The sequence below is a fragment of the Molossus molossus genome, unplaced genomic scaffold (assembly GCF_014108415.1).
Source record: "Molossus molossus isolate mMolMol1 unplaced genomic scaffold, mMolMol1.p scaffold_m16_p_4, whole genome shotgun sequence".
Taxonomy (NCBI): domain Eukaryota; kingdom Metazoa; phylum Chordata; class Mammalia; order Chiroptera; family Molossidae; genus Molossus; species Molossus molossus.
The window spans coordinates 104284700-104301556 of NW_023425377.1; the positions used below are offsets into that span (position 1 = coordinate 104284700).

Genomic DNA, 16857 nt, shown 5'->3' on the forward strand with positions numbered 1-16857 from the left:
CCAGGCCCTTTACACATGTCACTTCATCTGTACCACAATCCTTTGAAGTAAGTATAATCTCTCTTTTACAAATTGGAAAACTGAGGCTTTAAAGAGTTTAAGAAACCTTCCCAAGATCTGATAGTAAGTGAAATGTGATTTAAATTCAGTCTGATTTCTATCTTTCCATAAGTGATCTGCAGAACCATGGTTGAGGGGCATAGTATGATATTGACATGACTTCTCAAATTTCAGTGAAAAAATAAAGTAGGTTCAGATTAGTGGAATGACAATTTTTTTTTTAATTTATAGCAAATACCAAGCACTATCAACGTTTTACAAATGACATATCAAAATCTCACTCTTTGACTTGACTAGTTTGGCTCAGTGGTTAGAACGTTGGCCCACCAACCAGAGTCTTGGGTTCGATTCTGGTTAATGGCACGTACCTGGGTTGCGGTTTGGTCCCCAGCCCTGGTTGGGGTCATGCGGGAGGCAGCCAGTTGATGTGTCTCTCTCACATCAGTGTTTCACTCTCTCTCTCCCTCACACTCTATCTGAAGATAAATGGAAAAATATCCTCAGGTGAGGATTAAAAAAAACTCACTCTTCATTTACTTCTGGATTGCTTAGAACAGAAGGTATTAAATCCACTGCCTGTGCGTTAGCCTCTGACTTGACCTCTGGTTTCTGAGCAGGTTGTAGAATTAAGCTTTGACCTCCAGCTTGTGAACAGGAGTGGGAAGAGAGGAGTGTGTCACCAAATACAAATACACTGGATGCCAACTCTCAGACTGTAGGGAGAGGAGTTTATTAACAGTAACTATTAGAACATCCTATTCCTCAATCACTCAGTATAAATAATAATATGCTCACTTTTTAAAATAGATTCACTGTACTAGCACACTAGCAAGAATCTCTGCTTGTTTCTATTAATGTTTGCCAAGCTCCTCTGCTTGCTAAGTAGAGGTTATGCTAAATCCAGAGGCAAAGAAATGAAAAGTGTATATTTGGCCACTTTTCTCAAAGTCAAAGAGTTTCTCTGGCTTATGAAGTCAACCAAGAAATGCTTAATAGCACCTGTTTTCCCCAGTTTTAGGCATGAATAATTGCCTGGAGGAAAGTAAGATATTAACACCAGAAATACCATCATTAAGAAACAAATTGATAAAATAGACTTCATCAAAATTAAATACATTTGCTCTTTGAAACAGTTAAGAGAATAAAAAGATGAACTAAAGACTGGGAGAAAAACATTTGGAAAGCATTTATCTGATACAGGATTTATATCCAGAAAGTACAGAGAACTGTCCAAACTCAATAATACAAATAAACAACCCAATTTTTTTAAAGACAAAAAGATGGATAGACACCCCATCAATGAAGAGATATGGATGACAAATAAACACATATAAGGACGCTGGACATTATTAGTCACTAGGAAAATGGAAATCAAAACCACAAGCTATCACTATATACTTATTAAAATGGGTATCATACCAAGTATTAATCAGAATGCAGAGGGACTGGAACTCTGATACATAGCTAGTGGGAATATAAAACAGCACAACACTATGGAAAACAGTTTGGCAATCTCTTAAAAAGGTAAACTATACCTACCGTATAATCCAGTATTCCATTCTGAGGTTATTTACCCATTATTAATGAAAACACACATTTAGAGAAAGACTTGTATATGAATATTCATAGCAGCTTTATTTCTAATAACCCCAAACAAACAAAAAAACCCAAACGTCCATCAACAGGTAAACAAACTGTTGTACATTCATACAATGGGATACTAAAACGAATGACTAGCCCAGGCCGGTTTTGCTCAGTGGTTAGAGCGTCGGCCCACGAACCAGAGAGACCCCAGTTTGGTTCTCATTAAGGGCATGTACCTCGGTTGCAGTTTGTCCCTGGCCCTGGTTGGGGTCGTGTGGGGGCAATCAGTCAATGTGTCTCTCTCACACCAATGTTTTTTTTTTCTCTCTCTCTCTTCCTCCCACTCTATCTGAAGATAAATGCAAAAATGTCCTTGGATTGGCCAGGCCGGTGTGGCTCAGTGGTTAAGCATTGATCCATACATGAAGAGGTTGCCAGTTTGATTCCCGGTCAGGGTACATGCCCAGGTTGTAGGCCCAATCCCCAGTGGAGGGCATGCAGGAGGTGGCCAGTCGATGTTCTCTCTCATCGGTGTTTCTATCCCCCCCTATTCCTCTGTCTCTAAAGATCAATAAAGAGAAAAAAAAAAAAAAAAAAATCCTCGGGTTGTCCTCGCATGAAAATAAAAAAAATTAAAAAATAAAACAAATGATTAATACATACAGCAACATGGATACATCTTAAGCTAATTATGCTGAGTAAAAGCCAGGAAAAAGAGTACATACTGTATGATTCCATTTATAGAAAACTCTAGGAAATATAAACAAATACAGTGACAGAAAGCAAATCAGTAGTTGCCTGGGGATGGGGGCAAGGGAAGACAGCAGGGAAGGGCAGAAGAGAAAGACTGAAAAGGGGAATGAAAAAACTTTTTGATGTCATGGGAAGTCATTATCTTGACTGTGGTAATAGTTTCGTGAATGTATCTATATGTCAAAACATCAATTTATAAACTTTAAATATGAACAGTTTTTCTATGTCAATTATTCCTCAATAAAGTTATTTTTAAAAGTAATCAAAAAGATAAGACGTATACATATGAAACATTAAAAGAAGAGAAAATCTGTAGTATGTATCCTCGTTATGGGAGCTCAAGAAGGTCTCTGAGGAGAAATGTTTAGAACTGGCTAAGTAGAAAGGAAGGACAAGGGAATCTGCCCAGAGGAGAAAAGCAACAACAAAAACCCATGAAGACTGGAAAACCTAGTAAAGCCTAAATAAAGTTTATAAACTGGTATAAAGTTTTTAATTGCATAACTTAAAAATCTCTGAATTATGAATATGTATGTCGTTTCCTCACAGAAAAAAAAAAAAGCAGCACCATGTTTAAGAGATAAAACATGGGCAAAGGATCTGAATTGACAGGTCTCTAAGAAAGATACTATATAGCCCTGGCCGGTTTTGCTCAGCAGTTAGAGCGTTGGCCTGTGGTCCAGGGAGACCCAGGTTCGGTTCGCGCTAAGGGCACCTACCTCGGTTGCAGTTTATCCCCAGCCCTGGTTGGGTCGTGCAGGTGGCAGCCACTTGATGTGTCCCTTTCACGTTGATGTTTCTCTCTCTCTCTCTTCCTCTCTCTCCTTCCCGCTCTATCTAAACAAAAAATGGAAAAATGTCCTCAGGTGAGGATGAAAAAAAAAAAAAGATACTATACAAATAGTCAGTAAACAGATAAAAAGATGTTCAACATCCTTAGTCTTTAGGGCAAGGGAAACCCTAATGAGATAGGGTCAAAACACTAATGTGATACCACTTCATACCCACCAAGATGGCTAGAATCAAAAAGTCAGGTAGTGACAAGTTTTGGTGAGGAAGTGATGAAATTGGAACCTTCATATACTGCTGGTAGGAATGCAGAATAGTGCTACTGCTTTAGAAAACAGTCTGAAAGTTCTTCAAACAATTAAAAATAATGTTATCATATGACTCAGCAATTCCTAAGAAATAAAAGCATGTCTACACAAAAACTACCATAAGATGTGGTAATAGGGGAGACTGTATATTTGGTAGGGAGAAGGGGGTAGTATTAGAGAACTCTCTGTACTTTCCCATCAGTTTTTCTGTAAATCTAAAAGGAACTAAAATACTAGAAAACAGTATCATGGTACGTGAGAAGATGAAAGTTAAAACATTCCAAGGTCCTCATATTATTTGGGAGAAAAAGATGTTGATTATCTTTATGCTTTGAGTCAAATAATGTATATGAAAAATTTAACAGACACCACTAAATGAAAAGATTAAGTAAAACAAGTGTCTTTCTTACAAAGCGAATCTATTATTTTTAACTGTGGTGGCTTACCTGAGACTCCAGAACCCCCAGCTTCCGTTTCCTCGCGTGAAGAGCTTTACTTGGAAAAGCCCAGTAATAATTAGACGTACCAATCCTCTCACAGTCAACCATACCATCATCAACTAAGCTTTGAAGAACTTCTTTTACTGACATAGCAGCTAAAAGATATAATTTTTAATGATATATCATAAATAAGATTAAAAGGTAAAAAACTGGGGAAATATTATAGATCAAGTTAATAATTTAATAAATAAGGAGCTTTAAAAAATAGTAACAAAAAAGCTAAATACTACAATAGAAAAACAAAAGCATATCAATGGGCATCTACAAAATATGCATGGTCAAAAAACAAGAAAAATGTTCAACTCCATTAATAATTAAAGAAATGTAAAATAAAGCAATGGGATATGATCTATGACTACCAAATTAAAAACACTAAAAAATATTATAAAGGATTCAGGGAAATGGGTACTTTCAACATGGATGGAAAACACAGCAGCTTTTGATTTATGTATCTAAAGCTTTAGATTTATGTATGATTTTTATGTAGAAATCCCACTTTTATAAATGCAAAGAAATAATGATGCAGATGCATAAGGATGCTTGTCAAAGCACTGTTTTCAATAGTAAAAAGTTGAAAACCAGTCCAATGATTGGACTTTTTAAAGTACTGATGGGATACTATACAATCATTAAATTTATGTTATTAAATATTTAATGGCATTATATATATGCATTTAATATGTATTATATAGAATGCATTATATCAAAAATACAGTTAAAAGACAGTATATACTAATGTGACAGTGCTTATCTTAGAATGACTGGTTAAGAGGCAATTTTCATTTCCTTCTTTTTTACTCATTTTTCTTTTTCCAACAATAAACATGTATTGCCTTAAGAAAACTAACATAAAACTATTATGAAAAAATAAACACTAAATAAAGAAATAAACTGGATATTTAAGGGTAAGTTAAGGGTGAGTTTAAAAATCAGAAAAATGTTTTTAAAAATAGCATGTAAAAATACAAAGTCATATTTCACAAATGTTTGAAATTCATGAACAATTCTTACTTTCTATTAAATAAAGCTGTACCAAAATATTATCCCTATTTTAATATCCATTTTGATTTTTCCTAGAGCAGATCCACAAATACAATACAATCTGTTTAAAAATTAAAGATTTAATAAATGAAATTGACATCAAATATGTAAAACATTAACCTCACTTGTAAACAAGTACAAACTGAAATGAAATGTCAAAAAATTCTAAAAGCGAAAACACAGTTCTGAGAAATGAATGAGAGTTTAATTTGGTATAACCTTTCCTGAGGTAATTTGAGAATACATATAAAAAGTCCAAGACTACACAGTCTCCATTTTATATTCCATTTCCTTCTGAAGTAATATGAGATGTGGAAAAAATTTATGAGGGGGAGAAGAAGGAGTGAATCGGCAGAGTACAGAGGATTTTTAGGGCAGTGAAAATACTCTGTATAATACCATAATGATGGATGTGTCATTATATATTTGTCCAAACCCACAGAATGTACAATACCAAGAATGAACCCTAATGTAAACTATGGACTCTGGGTGATTATGATGCATCAATGCAGGTTCATCCATTGTAACAAATGTACCACTGGTGAGCGATGTTGATAACAGAAGCTATGCATGTTAGCAGGGAAAGGCAGGAAGTATGTGAGAAATCCCTGCACCTTCCTGTCAATCTTTCTGTGAACCTAAAACTGCTCTAAAAAAATAGTCTTTTAGAAAAAGAATCTATGGATAGCATGTTAATTACGCATTAATTTTAGAAGCAAAATTTGGGAACAACTAGATGTTCAGCAATATGTAATGGGCTAAGTAAATCAAGGCACAGTAGGTAGTGATAGAATTAAACATTAGGAGATGCAGATGTACATCATTTTTTAAAAAGCACATGACAAGTACATGTGGATTATATGTTATATGAAAAAATACATGAACACAAAACTTTAGATGCAGCATAGTTTCTTCTCAGAGAAATGGACAGATACAAACACACAAACAGAACTTAAAAATAAGACATCAAATTCACCAAAGTGTTAACAGTGGTGGTCTCAGACTAGAGGGATTATGAAAAACTTTTATTTTCATTATATTCTTTTTTTTTAATCCTCAACAGAGGACATTTTTTCATTTTTTTATTCAGATAGAGCGTGAGGGAGGGAGAGGAAGAGGGAGAGAGAGAGACATTGACGTGAAAAGGACACATAGAGTGGCTGCCACCCGCACGACCAACCAGGTTTGGGGAAAAACTGCAACCGAAGTACGTCCCCTTAGCAGGAACCGAACCCAGGTCTCTCTGGACCGCAGGCTGATGCTCTAACCACTGAGCAAAACTGGCCAGGGTTCATTATATTCTTTATAATTTCCGAATCTGTTAAAATAAGCATGTAATTTATGTAATCAGAAAGTAAGGTTTTAAAAAATATGTATCTTATATAGTGGATTTAACAACGACCCCCTCAAAAGATAACCCCCAGAACCTATGAATGTGATTATATTTGGCAAAAGCATCTGTAGAGATGTAATTAAGGATTTCTGGATGAAATCATCCTGGATTTAAGATGGGTCCCAAAATTAACAACATGTGTCCCCGTAAAAGACAGAAGGGGAGAAATCAAAGGCAAGTCCACATGAAGATAGAGGCAGAGATTAGAATGATGTGTCTACAAGCCACACACTGCTGGCAGCCACCAGAAGCTAGGACAGAACCATGAAATGGATTCCCCTCAGAGCCCCCAGAAGGAGTCAACCCTGTTGACACCTTGATTTTTGACTTCTGGTCTCCAGAACTATGAGAGAATACATTTCTATTGTGTTAAGCTACCAAATTTGTGGTAACTGGCTGCTATAGAAAACTAATACAGCTAGAGAAAACTAATATACCACGTAAAGACAAAAAGTCACATTTAACAAATATTAAAACACACATTAACAGTTTTTACTTCTTTTGAAGTAAATTATACCCATAAATAGATAAATGTGTATATTTGTGCGTATGCATACATGTGTGTTTGTATGTACATGGGCATGTATGCATATTCCATTTTAATTTTCCTACAGCAGATACTCTAAACACAGGAATCATGGCTGTGGCCCAAAAACATCACGTACAGACTTTCACAAACATTCATCTCTAGAAATTTATGTTTCTATAAAGTAAAAGACTAGCAGAAAAGATGACCGATATTTCCCTGAATATCCCAGCACATCTTTGATACTTACTAATGCCTTTCTCTTTGGGAGCAATCTTCTCCATGTCTTTTAATTGAAATACATCTTTCTGTTTAAAAAAAATTTTTAAGAGATGAAAAACATGTATTTATTTTCTACTATATATTTATATTTACAATAATTCTATTTGTAAAACACTGTACTTAATTCTATTTGTAAAACACTGTACTAAAAAACTATGCCTGGAAATGAACAATACAATAAAATCAAGCATTTTGGAGCTAGAGGAAACTGAAATTACCTTGTTCAATACCTTCAAGAGACGTTAAAATGGACAGGTTTTGCATGACCATACAAATCTTAAAGTAACTGGAGAACACCTTCCCACTGAAGTGTAAAAACTAGTTAAGATGAATAATTTGTAAACATGAGATAATCCAGCTTCTTCGACACTGATTTTAAGAAAACACAAACAGTACTTTGCTTAGCATATATCATATGTTACAGACTTAGCAGTTCCAACGAAAAGCAAAACAGACAGCTGTCAAGAATTGTTTACATTTAGTTTCATGGAAGAGCTACACTTAAATAATAGGAAAATTGTATATTCATGGCTGCCTATCAACCATTCATCTCTTCATATTGCGTGTCCACCAAAACAAAACATTACGGGAATCTATACATGTAGAATAGTTAATCTTATGGTTAATCCTTTCTTTTTTGTAATAAGCCTTGGTTAAAGTGGTGAACAAACCTTGGATAACCAAAGTGAAATATTTAAGATGGAAGTACTCAGTAATTAGAAGAGAATTATTGTGATAATTTCTGGAAATCTGGAATCTAATTCTAAAATAAACTTGATCATCCAAGGGTGCTATTAAGACATTGAAAAGACAAATACTGACCAGAGGACAATATTCACTAAACATCTACCTGACAAAAGACTAAGTACTGGGTATCATTCCCCAACCCCCAAAGACAAATTGACGGATGGATACAAGAGTGGAGAGATGAATATATAAATGATAAGGTAAGTAGAGTAAAATGTTAATGGTGGAATCTAGGTTGGGGACACATAGGTATCACTGTAAAATCTTTCATAATGTTGGAAAAAGTAACTTCATCGCACTACATTTAAGATTTAGTAAATTAAGAAAAATGCTAAGTCTCAGGTCTCAGGGTGTGAAATCAATTTTTGCACATCTTGGAATAAACTGTTTAAATATAATACTTTAGGGTCTCAGAGAACATGCAATGACTTATTGGTTTAGGTCTCTAATGCATTAAAAAAAATCAATTAATCAAACCTATTTGCAAATACTTCAGATATCCTGGACAAAGGGCATGAACTCATTGAGACATCTGCCTATATGTGGTCATCAAGGAAGAGCCCCAAACATATCAGCTGCCACAGTGGGGTTGCTGTGTAAATAAATAAGCTTGCAAAGAATTAGCCTCAGAACTAAAACGTGATCATGTAAGTGGACAGAGAAAAATGATCTCGAATATATATTAGTTCCCCTCAGCATTATAAAGAGATAATAAAGGACATATGAACACAATGGTTCCAGTCCTTTACAAAAACTATGTGTAGCTACCACTAGATAACTCTTAATTGAGCACTTAGGATCTGTGCATTGTAATATTTTAAACAGACTATCTTATTTAATGCTTATTTTTTAAAATATGTTTTTTATTGATTTTTTTGGAGAAAGAAACATCGATGTTAGAAGAGAAACACTGATTGGTTTCCTCCTGCACACCCCCCACTGGGGATGGATCCTGCAACCCAGGTATGTGACCTGACCAGGAATAGAACCAGGACCTCTCAGTCCATGGGATGACACTCAATCCACTGAGCCACACTGGCCTGGCTCATTTAATTCTTATACCAACACTGAGAGCTGAGTACAATTATCATCCTCCCTAGCAGATGAGGAAACTGAGACTTAGGTTAATAACTTCCTTAAAGTTATTAGGTGAAACAGACTTCAGATACAAGTTCTCTATCATTGAGTTATACTGTTCCCATGTTCTTCTTAAGTGTAATAGGCAAATAATTCTTTTTGTAGTACATTAGCAACTTCAAATATCTACGTGTATGTATTTATATAAATGAATATATATATATAGAAATATATAAGCTGAAATCAATCAATTAATACAGTTATAGTCATGCACTGCATAGTGACATTTCAGTCAACATGCCGTAAGATTATAATGGAGCTAAAGAATTCCTGTCACCTAGTGACGCTGTAGCTAGCCATCTTGTAGTGCAGTGTTACGCAGGGGTTTGTGGAAAGGCAGGTGTAAACAAGTCTGCTGCGTTGCCAGATGTATAAAAGTATAGCACATAATGCCCGGCCCGAGTGGCTCAGTGGCTGAGCACCAACCCATACACCAAGAGGTCGCCGGTTTGATTCCTGATCAGAGCACATGCCCAAGTTGTGGGCCAAATCCCAGTGGGTGGCATGCAGGAGGTGGTCAATCAATGTTCTCTCTCATCTGTTTCTATCTGTCTCTCTCTCTCCCTTCTGCTCTAAAATCAATAAAGAAAAAAAAAAAAAGTATAGCACATACAATTATGTCCAGTATATAATGCTTGATAATGATAGTAAATGACTGTTACTGGTTTATGTATTGACTATAGTGTACATTTTACCATTATTTTAGAGTGTACTTATTATTTATAAAAATTTTGCTATAAAACAGTATGCTGTGTTATGCTGGCATAACCTTATACATCTTGTGTTTACTGCATCTATTGCATCATTTTTCTCGGCAGGCAAAGAGCTGGAAAAAATTAAGCAGGCCTATGTACTATCATATATGTGTTACACTAGCGATAGATTTATAAATGCAAAGTAGCAGTATTTAGCACTGCCTTTAAAATCAGATGATCCTCCCTGGATTTGAATCCTAGTACTTCACTTCTATTTTTTGAGATCCAGGGCTGGTATGTTAAGCTGCATCTCAGATGTCCAGATCTGTAGAATGAGGATGATAACAACAGTATTGATCTCATAGGATTAATAAGGATGAAATCAGATAAATGATTAAAGCCTAGGAAGCACTCTGTAGATGTGAGCTATTCTGATTATTAGTTTCAGGCAGAAAGAGGACACATCAAATATATGCTTCAGAAAGATAATTCTGGGTCTAGTGTGTAGGACAGTCTGGACAGAGGAGACTCTTTGAACACTGGGATAAGATTCTTTCATACACCATAGCTCACAAGCACCACAAATATTTGCAGAATTTCATTCATTCTTCAGGAAATTGGTGAGTATTAATCTCTAAAAAAAAAGGTACAGTTAAGCCCTGGCCAGTGTGGCTCAATTGGTTGGAGTATCATCCCATACGCAGAAAAGTGGTGCATTCAATTCCTGATCAGGGCACATACCCAGGCTGCAGGTTGGATCCCCAGTTGGGGGGCATGTGCTGGAGGCAACCAATCGACATTTCACTTTCACATTGATGTTTCTCTTTCTCGCTCTCTCCCTCTCCCTTCCTCTCTCTAAAATCAATTAAAAAGCAGATCCGTGGGTAAGGACTAAAAAAAAAAGGTACATTTAATACAGGATGACATATACATAAGAAAAAAGTATACAAAATACTAAAAACCTTAGGGAAAATGACTTACCGTCTCAAAAAAAATTTCCATCATGCGGGTTCTCTTTTCCTCTGCACTCAGTCCTTTTTTCTTCGACTAAAGTACAAAAATTAAAAAGGAAACACTGTGTTTTTTTTAGACACTGCATTTTAAAACAACTTGGTCTGAAACATTATCAGAAATTTTATGCATGATTTTGCCTGATATGAACAGGTTTGATAATGCTCAGAGCCAGGCCTAAAGACTGATTTTAACTATTCTACAACTACAAGCCAAGCCCTGTGGTAGATGTGCCACTAAAATAAAAACTGTGACTGAGACAGGGCCTGGCATTTTGTATAAATTTATTATTTAGCAAATGATCCAGTAATAAGTCACTGTATTTACCTTCAAAAGACTTATAATCTCTCAAAGACAATAAATAGATATAACTACTTATAACTGATGAACAGGTACAGGCACAAATTACCCAGAACAGAATGAATTACTACCCAGATCAGAATGAATTAATTTCGCCCCGTGGGGGGAGGAGAGTTCGCTAAGAAAGTCAGAGATGAGAAGGATTTTGGTGAGTTGAGAAATGATGAGAAAGGTGTCCTGGGCAGACCACACACAGGCACGATGTTATGGAAGAACCCGGAATGCTCCAGAAAAACTGTGGATGATGACTGTATGGCACATGTACAAGAAGTGACAGGCAAGGTGAGAAAGGTTGTCTGGGGTCCGATGATGGAAGAGAGACGACTTTATTCTAGGCAATGAGCAGCTACTGCACAATTTCTAAAGCAGGGAGTGACAAGATTAGAATTACATTTTAGTAAGATAGTTGTAGTAGCATTGTGGAGGCTGAGCTGGAGGAAGAAAAACCTACCCAAGTAGATTATGGAGCCTACTTCAGGTTACTGTCTTTTAGCCAACTTGAAATTAAGATAATAAATAACTAAAATGTATGTTAATAATAAATTTTACTATATATTGTATATACGGTAAAAAAAAAAAAAAGTAAAAAAAAAAAAAAAAGCCAAATTTCCTCAATGCAAAGATTCACAGAAAATAACAAAAGAGAATGAGAACCATCATCTCTAGTGGTCTAACAGAGGATTCCGCATTAGTATTTCTTAAGAAAGAGCCTCTTTCTGAAACATTGCACATAAAAAAATAACTTTAAAATGCTTTATACCACTTAAAAAGCAGATAAATAAAACAACAATTAAAGACTGACCCTATCCATCCAAAAACTTCATCAGAAAATGAGAGGTCATGACACATGGGGGGAGGGATTTGGAATTGCCATTCTGAATATGTACCTGAGTATGTTCTATTGCAGATCCTAGAAACCCACCAACTCATCACAATCATAAAATTATCTTGTGTTCCTTAATGAGTCACATGGGTAAAATAAGTAGGCTTAAAGTTTATATTTTTCTCTTTTTCCTCTGTCTACTCTCAAACACTTCAGTTTCCCAGGGTTCTCTATTTTAGATTGATTATTTATTTATTTATTTATTTTTTAATCCTCACCCGAGGATACTTTTCTATTTACCTTTAGATAGAGTGGGAAGGAGAGAGAGGGAGAGAAAGGGAGAGAGAACATCGACTGGTTGCCTCCCCCATGACCCCGACCAGGGCCTTTGCCTGGAATTGAACCTGAGACTCACTGGTCCACAGGTCGACGCTCTACTGCTGAGCCAAACCGGCCAGGGCCAGGGTATCTATTGATGCCCTCTTCTCCTCACACCTTTTCTTTGACCTCATCTGCTTTCATGGTTTTAACTAACACACTGAGTCCTCAAATCTTTACATGAGTCCTGGAGTGTGTTCCTGAGCTTCGGTCTCCTGTATCTACCTGCCTGCTGGACAGACTTCAAACTCAGGAGGTCTGAACTGAACTCCTCCCCCATGTCCACTCCCAAACTTGCTGTTCTAGATCTGGAGTTCAGTTAGATACCAGATACCACCTTGTCACCAAGCCAGAGCAGAGGTCTGGCAGTCATCCTAGTTTCTTCATTACTCCACATCCAACAAATCACAACTTCTGCCAATTTCACAAATCTATTTGTCTGCTCCATTCCGTTCACCTCTACCTCAATTCGGGCCTTCATTATCTGTCTCCTGCAACATAGCTGCAGTCCCCTAAACACTCTTTGTCTCACCCTCGAAGTTCACATTCTGCACTGTCAAAAGCCTTCAATGGCTCCCAACCATCCAGGAGTATACAATACCATAGGAATGAAACGCAAAGGCCCTCTATCACCTGATCCCAATCTACTGTCACAGGCACCACTCCCCACCTTAAATTTTACCATAAACACATAGAGAGCTAAGCTATTTGAGCTGTAATACAAAACTACTTGTACTTCTCCACTCGCAGAATGTTCTTTCCCATTTCTGTGCCTTTAAAAATGTTGTTCTACCTAAAACACCTTCTCCTCTTACCTACTCAAAACTTCAAAGTCTCCCAAAGCTTCATTTGGGCATTCTCTAAATGAATGTCCCTGAGCCTGGCCAGTGTGGCTCAGTGGTTGAGCGTTGACCCATGCACCAAGAGGTCCCCGGTTTGACTCCTGGTCAGGGCACATGCCCAGTTTGTGGGCCCGATCACCAATGGGGGGGGGGCATGCAGGAGGCAGCCAATCAATGTTCTCTCTCATCAGTGTTTCTCTGTCTCTCTCCCTCTCCCTTCTTCTCCCTCTAAAATCAATAAAGAAAAAAATTTTTTAAAAAGATATTTAAAAGAACGTCCCTGAGCTCACAGGCTAGGCTGAGTGTCATCCCATGTGTTCCCAGAACACACCTTCATCAAATAGCTTACTAGTTAAAAAGATGTGTTTACTCATTTCTCTTAGTGAACTGAAAACCTTCAGAACATGAACTGCCTTTGCCTTCCCAGAGCTTAGTGCCAGGTTAGACAGAGCAGACATAAAGGCCAGGCCTTAATTTCAGGACCATGTATCTAAAACCCTCCACCCTAAAATGTGAAGCTGTTCAGGCTCTCAAACCCCACAACACCCTCTAGACTCCCATAAATATAATACAGGATGAAATAAGAAGAAATTCTGTGATGACCATTTATTGCTTGGCTTGGAGAGGTACATCAGAAAAACCTCAGTAGACCTATTCACGTTGGCCTCTGCTGTAACTGAAAAAACCAAGCATGAAATTCACACTCAGGTAGAAGGCTCCTCCACTGGATCTGCAACTGCCATTAGAATCACCTCAGGGGCTTTCAAAAATACTGATGTCCAGGCACATCCCACATGAAATGAATCAGAATCTGAGATGGGGCCTCAGCCTGGGCATGCTTTTTTAAAAGTTTTTCCCCCAGGTACTTTAATTGTGCCCTAGGATTAAGAACACTGCTTTTCTATCTAGAGGCCATGTCAGGGGCACTTGTGGAGCAGGGAGAACCCCTTTAGGTCTTTAGTCTGTGGCTGCCTCAGCGAAAAACAGATCCAAAGCTTTAGTAAGGCTCCTAATGTCAGTATTATAAACAGCTCCTCAGAGAGAGCATCCAAGACTATCCAAGAATCTGCGGCCCAGAGGTTGGCAAGGAAGAGAATCTAGTGTACTGGGGGCAGTTTTAGGAAAGCTCTTATCACTCAGCTCAGCAGCTATGAAAGTTACTTAAGAACTAAGGATGAGCTGTATTATCCATTTACATTGCTTCCAGGCTAATTTATTCATCAGTCTCTCATGACAACAGATTGTTTTTTACTATTAACCACAGTAGGAGAACATCATGGCCAGAATTAGTGGAATAGGTTGGTTGGTTACAGCACTGTCCTGACACCAAAGTTGTGGTTCCATCCAGGTCAGAGCACATGGAAGAAGCAACCCTAATGAGTGCATAACAAATTGATGTTTCTCTTTCTCCCTCTCTCTCTAAAATAATAAAATTTAAAATACAACAAAATAACTAATGTGAAAAGATACCATAATAATCCACAGTCAGAAATTTCTTTAAAAACAATGAACAAGAGCCACTTAATACTTAAAATTAAAGAAAATCTGATGGTATAAGTTAGAGATGCATTCAAATTAGTAAGTAAGGGGAGTCAAAATTTGACTTGAGGATAACAAAGGAATCCTCTTCAATTAGGAGTTACAGAATTCCTAAAGTCAGCCCTGTTGATCAATAACAATAAAATTCTGCAAAACTGAAAGTAGACGATGTCTGCAGGGGTCACAGGCTACATTGCATTTCTCCACTTCCCAACATATGCCTGGACTTAACTGTGTACTCAGCAAGCCCAACCAAATCAAAACAGTTGGTTAATTCACAATGAAGAAAGAGAACGAAAGTTATCTTTCATCAACAGAATACTAAACTTGTTTTTTTAATCATTAATTTAAAAAAAAAGAAGTATATAGCTTACAAAAACTTTTCTAATTTGTTTCACGTGTCTCCGTTAGCAGAAGCATCTGAAAAGAGCACCTTAAACCATTAAATATCAAGTGACTTATGAGCAGAGAGATTAATGCATTTGTGATAGTTATCAGTAGTCAGTTATATTAGGCCAATAACTCAATAAAGACAAACATATCAGAGAGCCCTGGTAACAGATTTAGGTGTGGTCCTGCTTGGCTTCTTCTTACATAATTTCATGCCCAGGTGGCTGGGATGGTAGTTTAACCACAAAGGGGCCGTTATCAGTTATAATTACATCTGGCCAAGTATCTTCAAATAAACACCGAACAACCTAACTCTTTGTCTACCATTAGCTCCGCAAGATAACGGCCACTTAACTAAATTAAGATATTAAAATGTTAGATTCATTTAATTAGATGTCGATTTTCTGCCAACAGAAGCAGAAAAATTATAGCATGAGTCTTTGAATGTTTATGAAAATGATGTGATGACCACAAAGACATTAAATTCCTAATAAAGCGACCAACTCCCTCCCAGCCAGCAGTCCGCGGCACAAAGGGGCAGAGACCTGCCCTTCGGGGGGTGGACGCCAAGCTTTTCGGAGCCGAGGGTTTATGGCAGACTGAAGGCGCAAGGCGAGGATCCCCTGGGTAACTTCTGAAGCGTGAGCAGTGCAGCATCGTGCGCTACCCGTCGCGATGCATAAAACCACTGCACTGTCAAAAATCTCGAGAGCCCGGTGGGAGCCAGGCTCCCGCCCGCCGCGCGGACATCCTTCCCGGTTCTGTAACCAGGGCTGCACGTGCGGGGGCCGGGGCCGGGGCCGGGGCCGGGGCCGGGGCCGGATACAGGCGCCGAAGGGGCTCGCGGCCTCCCGGACCGATGGCCGAGCCTGACATACCCGGGCAGGCTCCCGAACCGCCCGGGGGGCCGCCGCGGGGTGCAGGAGGGCGGGGAGGAGGCGCGTCCCCCTCCGCGGCCCAAGGGTGCAGGGGGCGGCGGTCCCCGCGCTGCGCCTCAGCCTCCAGCTGGGGCGGCGGCCGGTGGGCGGCGCGAGCGCAGGGCCGCCCCGCCGCGCCCGGAAAGTGCAGGGGGGCCGGGGCGTCGACCTAGCGGGCCCTCGGTGTGAGGCCCGGGCCGAGTACCCGCCCCCGAAGCCCGCCGGGGCCGGGATCGCTGCAATCGTAGACGAGGGAGAAAGGGGAGTGGGGAGCCCGGCCTCCACGCTTACCATGGCGCAGGTGGCGCGTCTTCCGGCGGCGGGGCCGGCGCAGGGGGCGGGGGCGGGGCGCGCTAAGGAGGGTTTGATTTTGGCGCCAACCCCGCCCCGGGGGCGGAGCAACAAAGGGCCGGAGTAGGAGACCGACCTTCGCCCCGACGGCGCGCAGCGACCCCTGGCGGCCCCGCCGAGAGGCCGGACGAGGTGGGGCGGGACCTTCTCACTAGTATCAAGTTCGGTTGAGGGATTGCTACCTTCCACAAATTGTAGAACATTCCTTAATTTTCCTTCTCTATAAAAGAGACTGTGGTAAATAAATAAATATTCACCTTGGAAACGGAGAAAACAAGCTTTATTATAATGATTTGAGATTTGAGATTTTGTGCATGGTAAAGATAATACACATAAATCTTGTTTCTCCTGTTTCAAGACAGAATTAGAGTTTTATTGTAGACTAAAGCATCCAAAATACTGTGGTACGTATGTAGCTACGAACATACAAA

At 38.8% G+C, this 16857-nt stretch overlaps 1 protein-coding gene across 2 annotated transcripts in view; it reads right to left on the reverse strand.

The window, feature by feature from the left end:
- Positions 1-16391, reverse strand: part of MND1 (meiotic nuclear divisions 1) — a 58553-nt gene extending 42162 nt beyond the window's left edge. For both annotated transcript variants that reach the window (XR_004956460.1, XM_036240717.1), the window contains exons 1-4: positions 16367-16391; positions 10797-10862; positions 7205-7262; positions 3941-4089 (exon numbers count right to left, since the gene is read on the reverse strand). Coding sequence is in view for 1 of the 2 variants with exons in the window: in XM_036240717.1 (XP_036096610.1) it covers positions 3941-4089; positions 7205-7262; positions 10797-10862; positions 16367-16369 (276 nt within the window). In the remaining variant the exon portion in view is untranslated. The remainder of the gene's footprint in view (positions 1-3940; positions 4090-7204; positions 7263-10796; positions 10863-16366) is intronic.
- Positions 16392-16857: the final 466 nt, after the last annotated feature.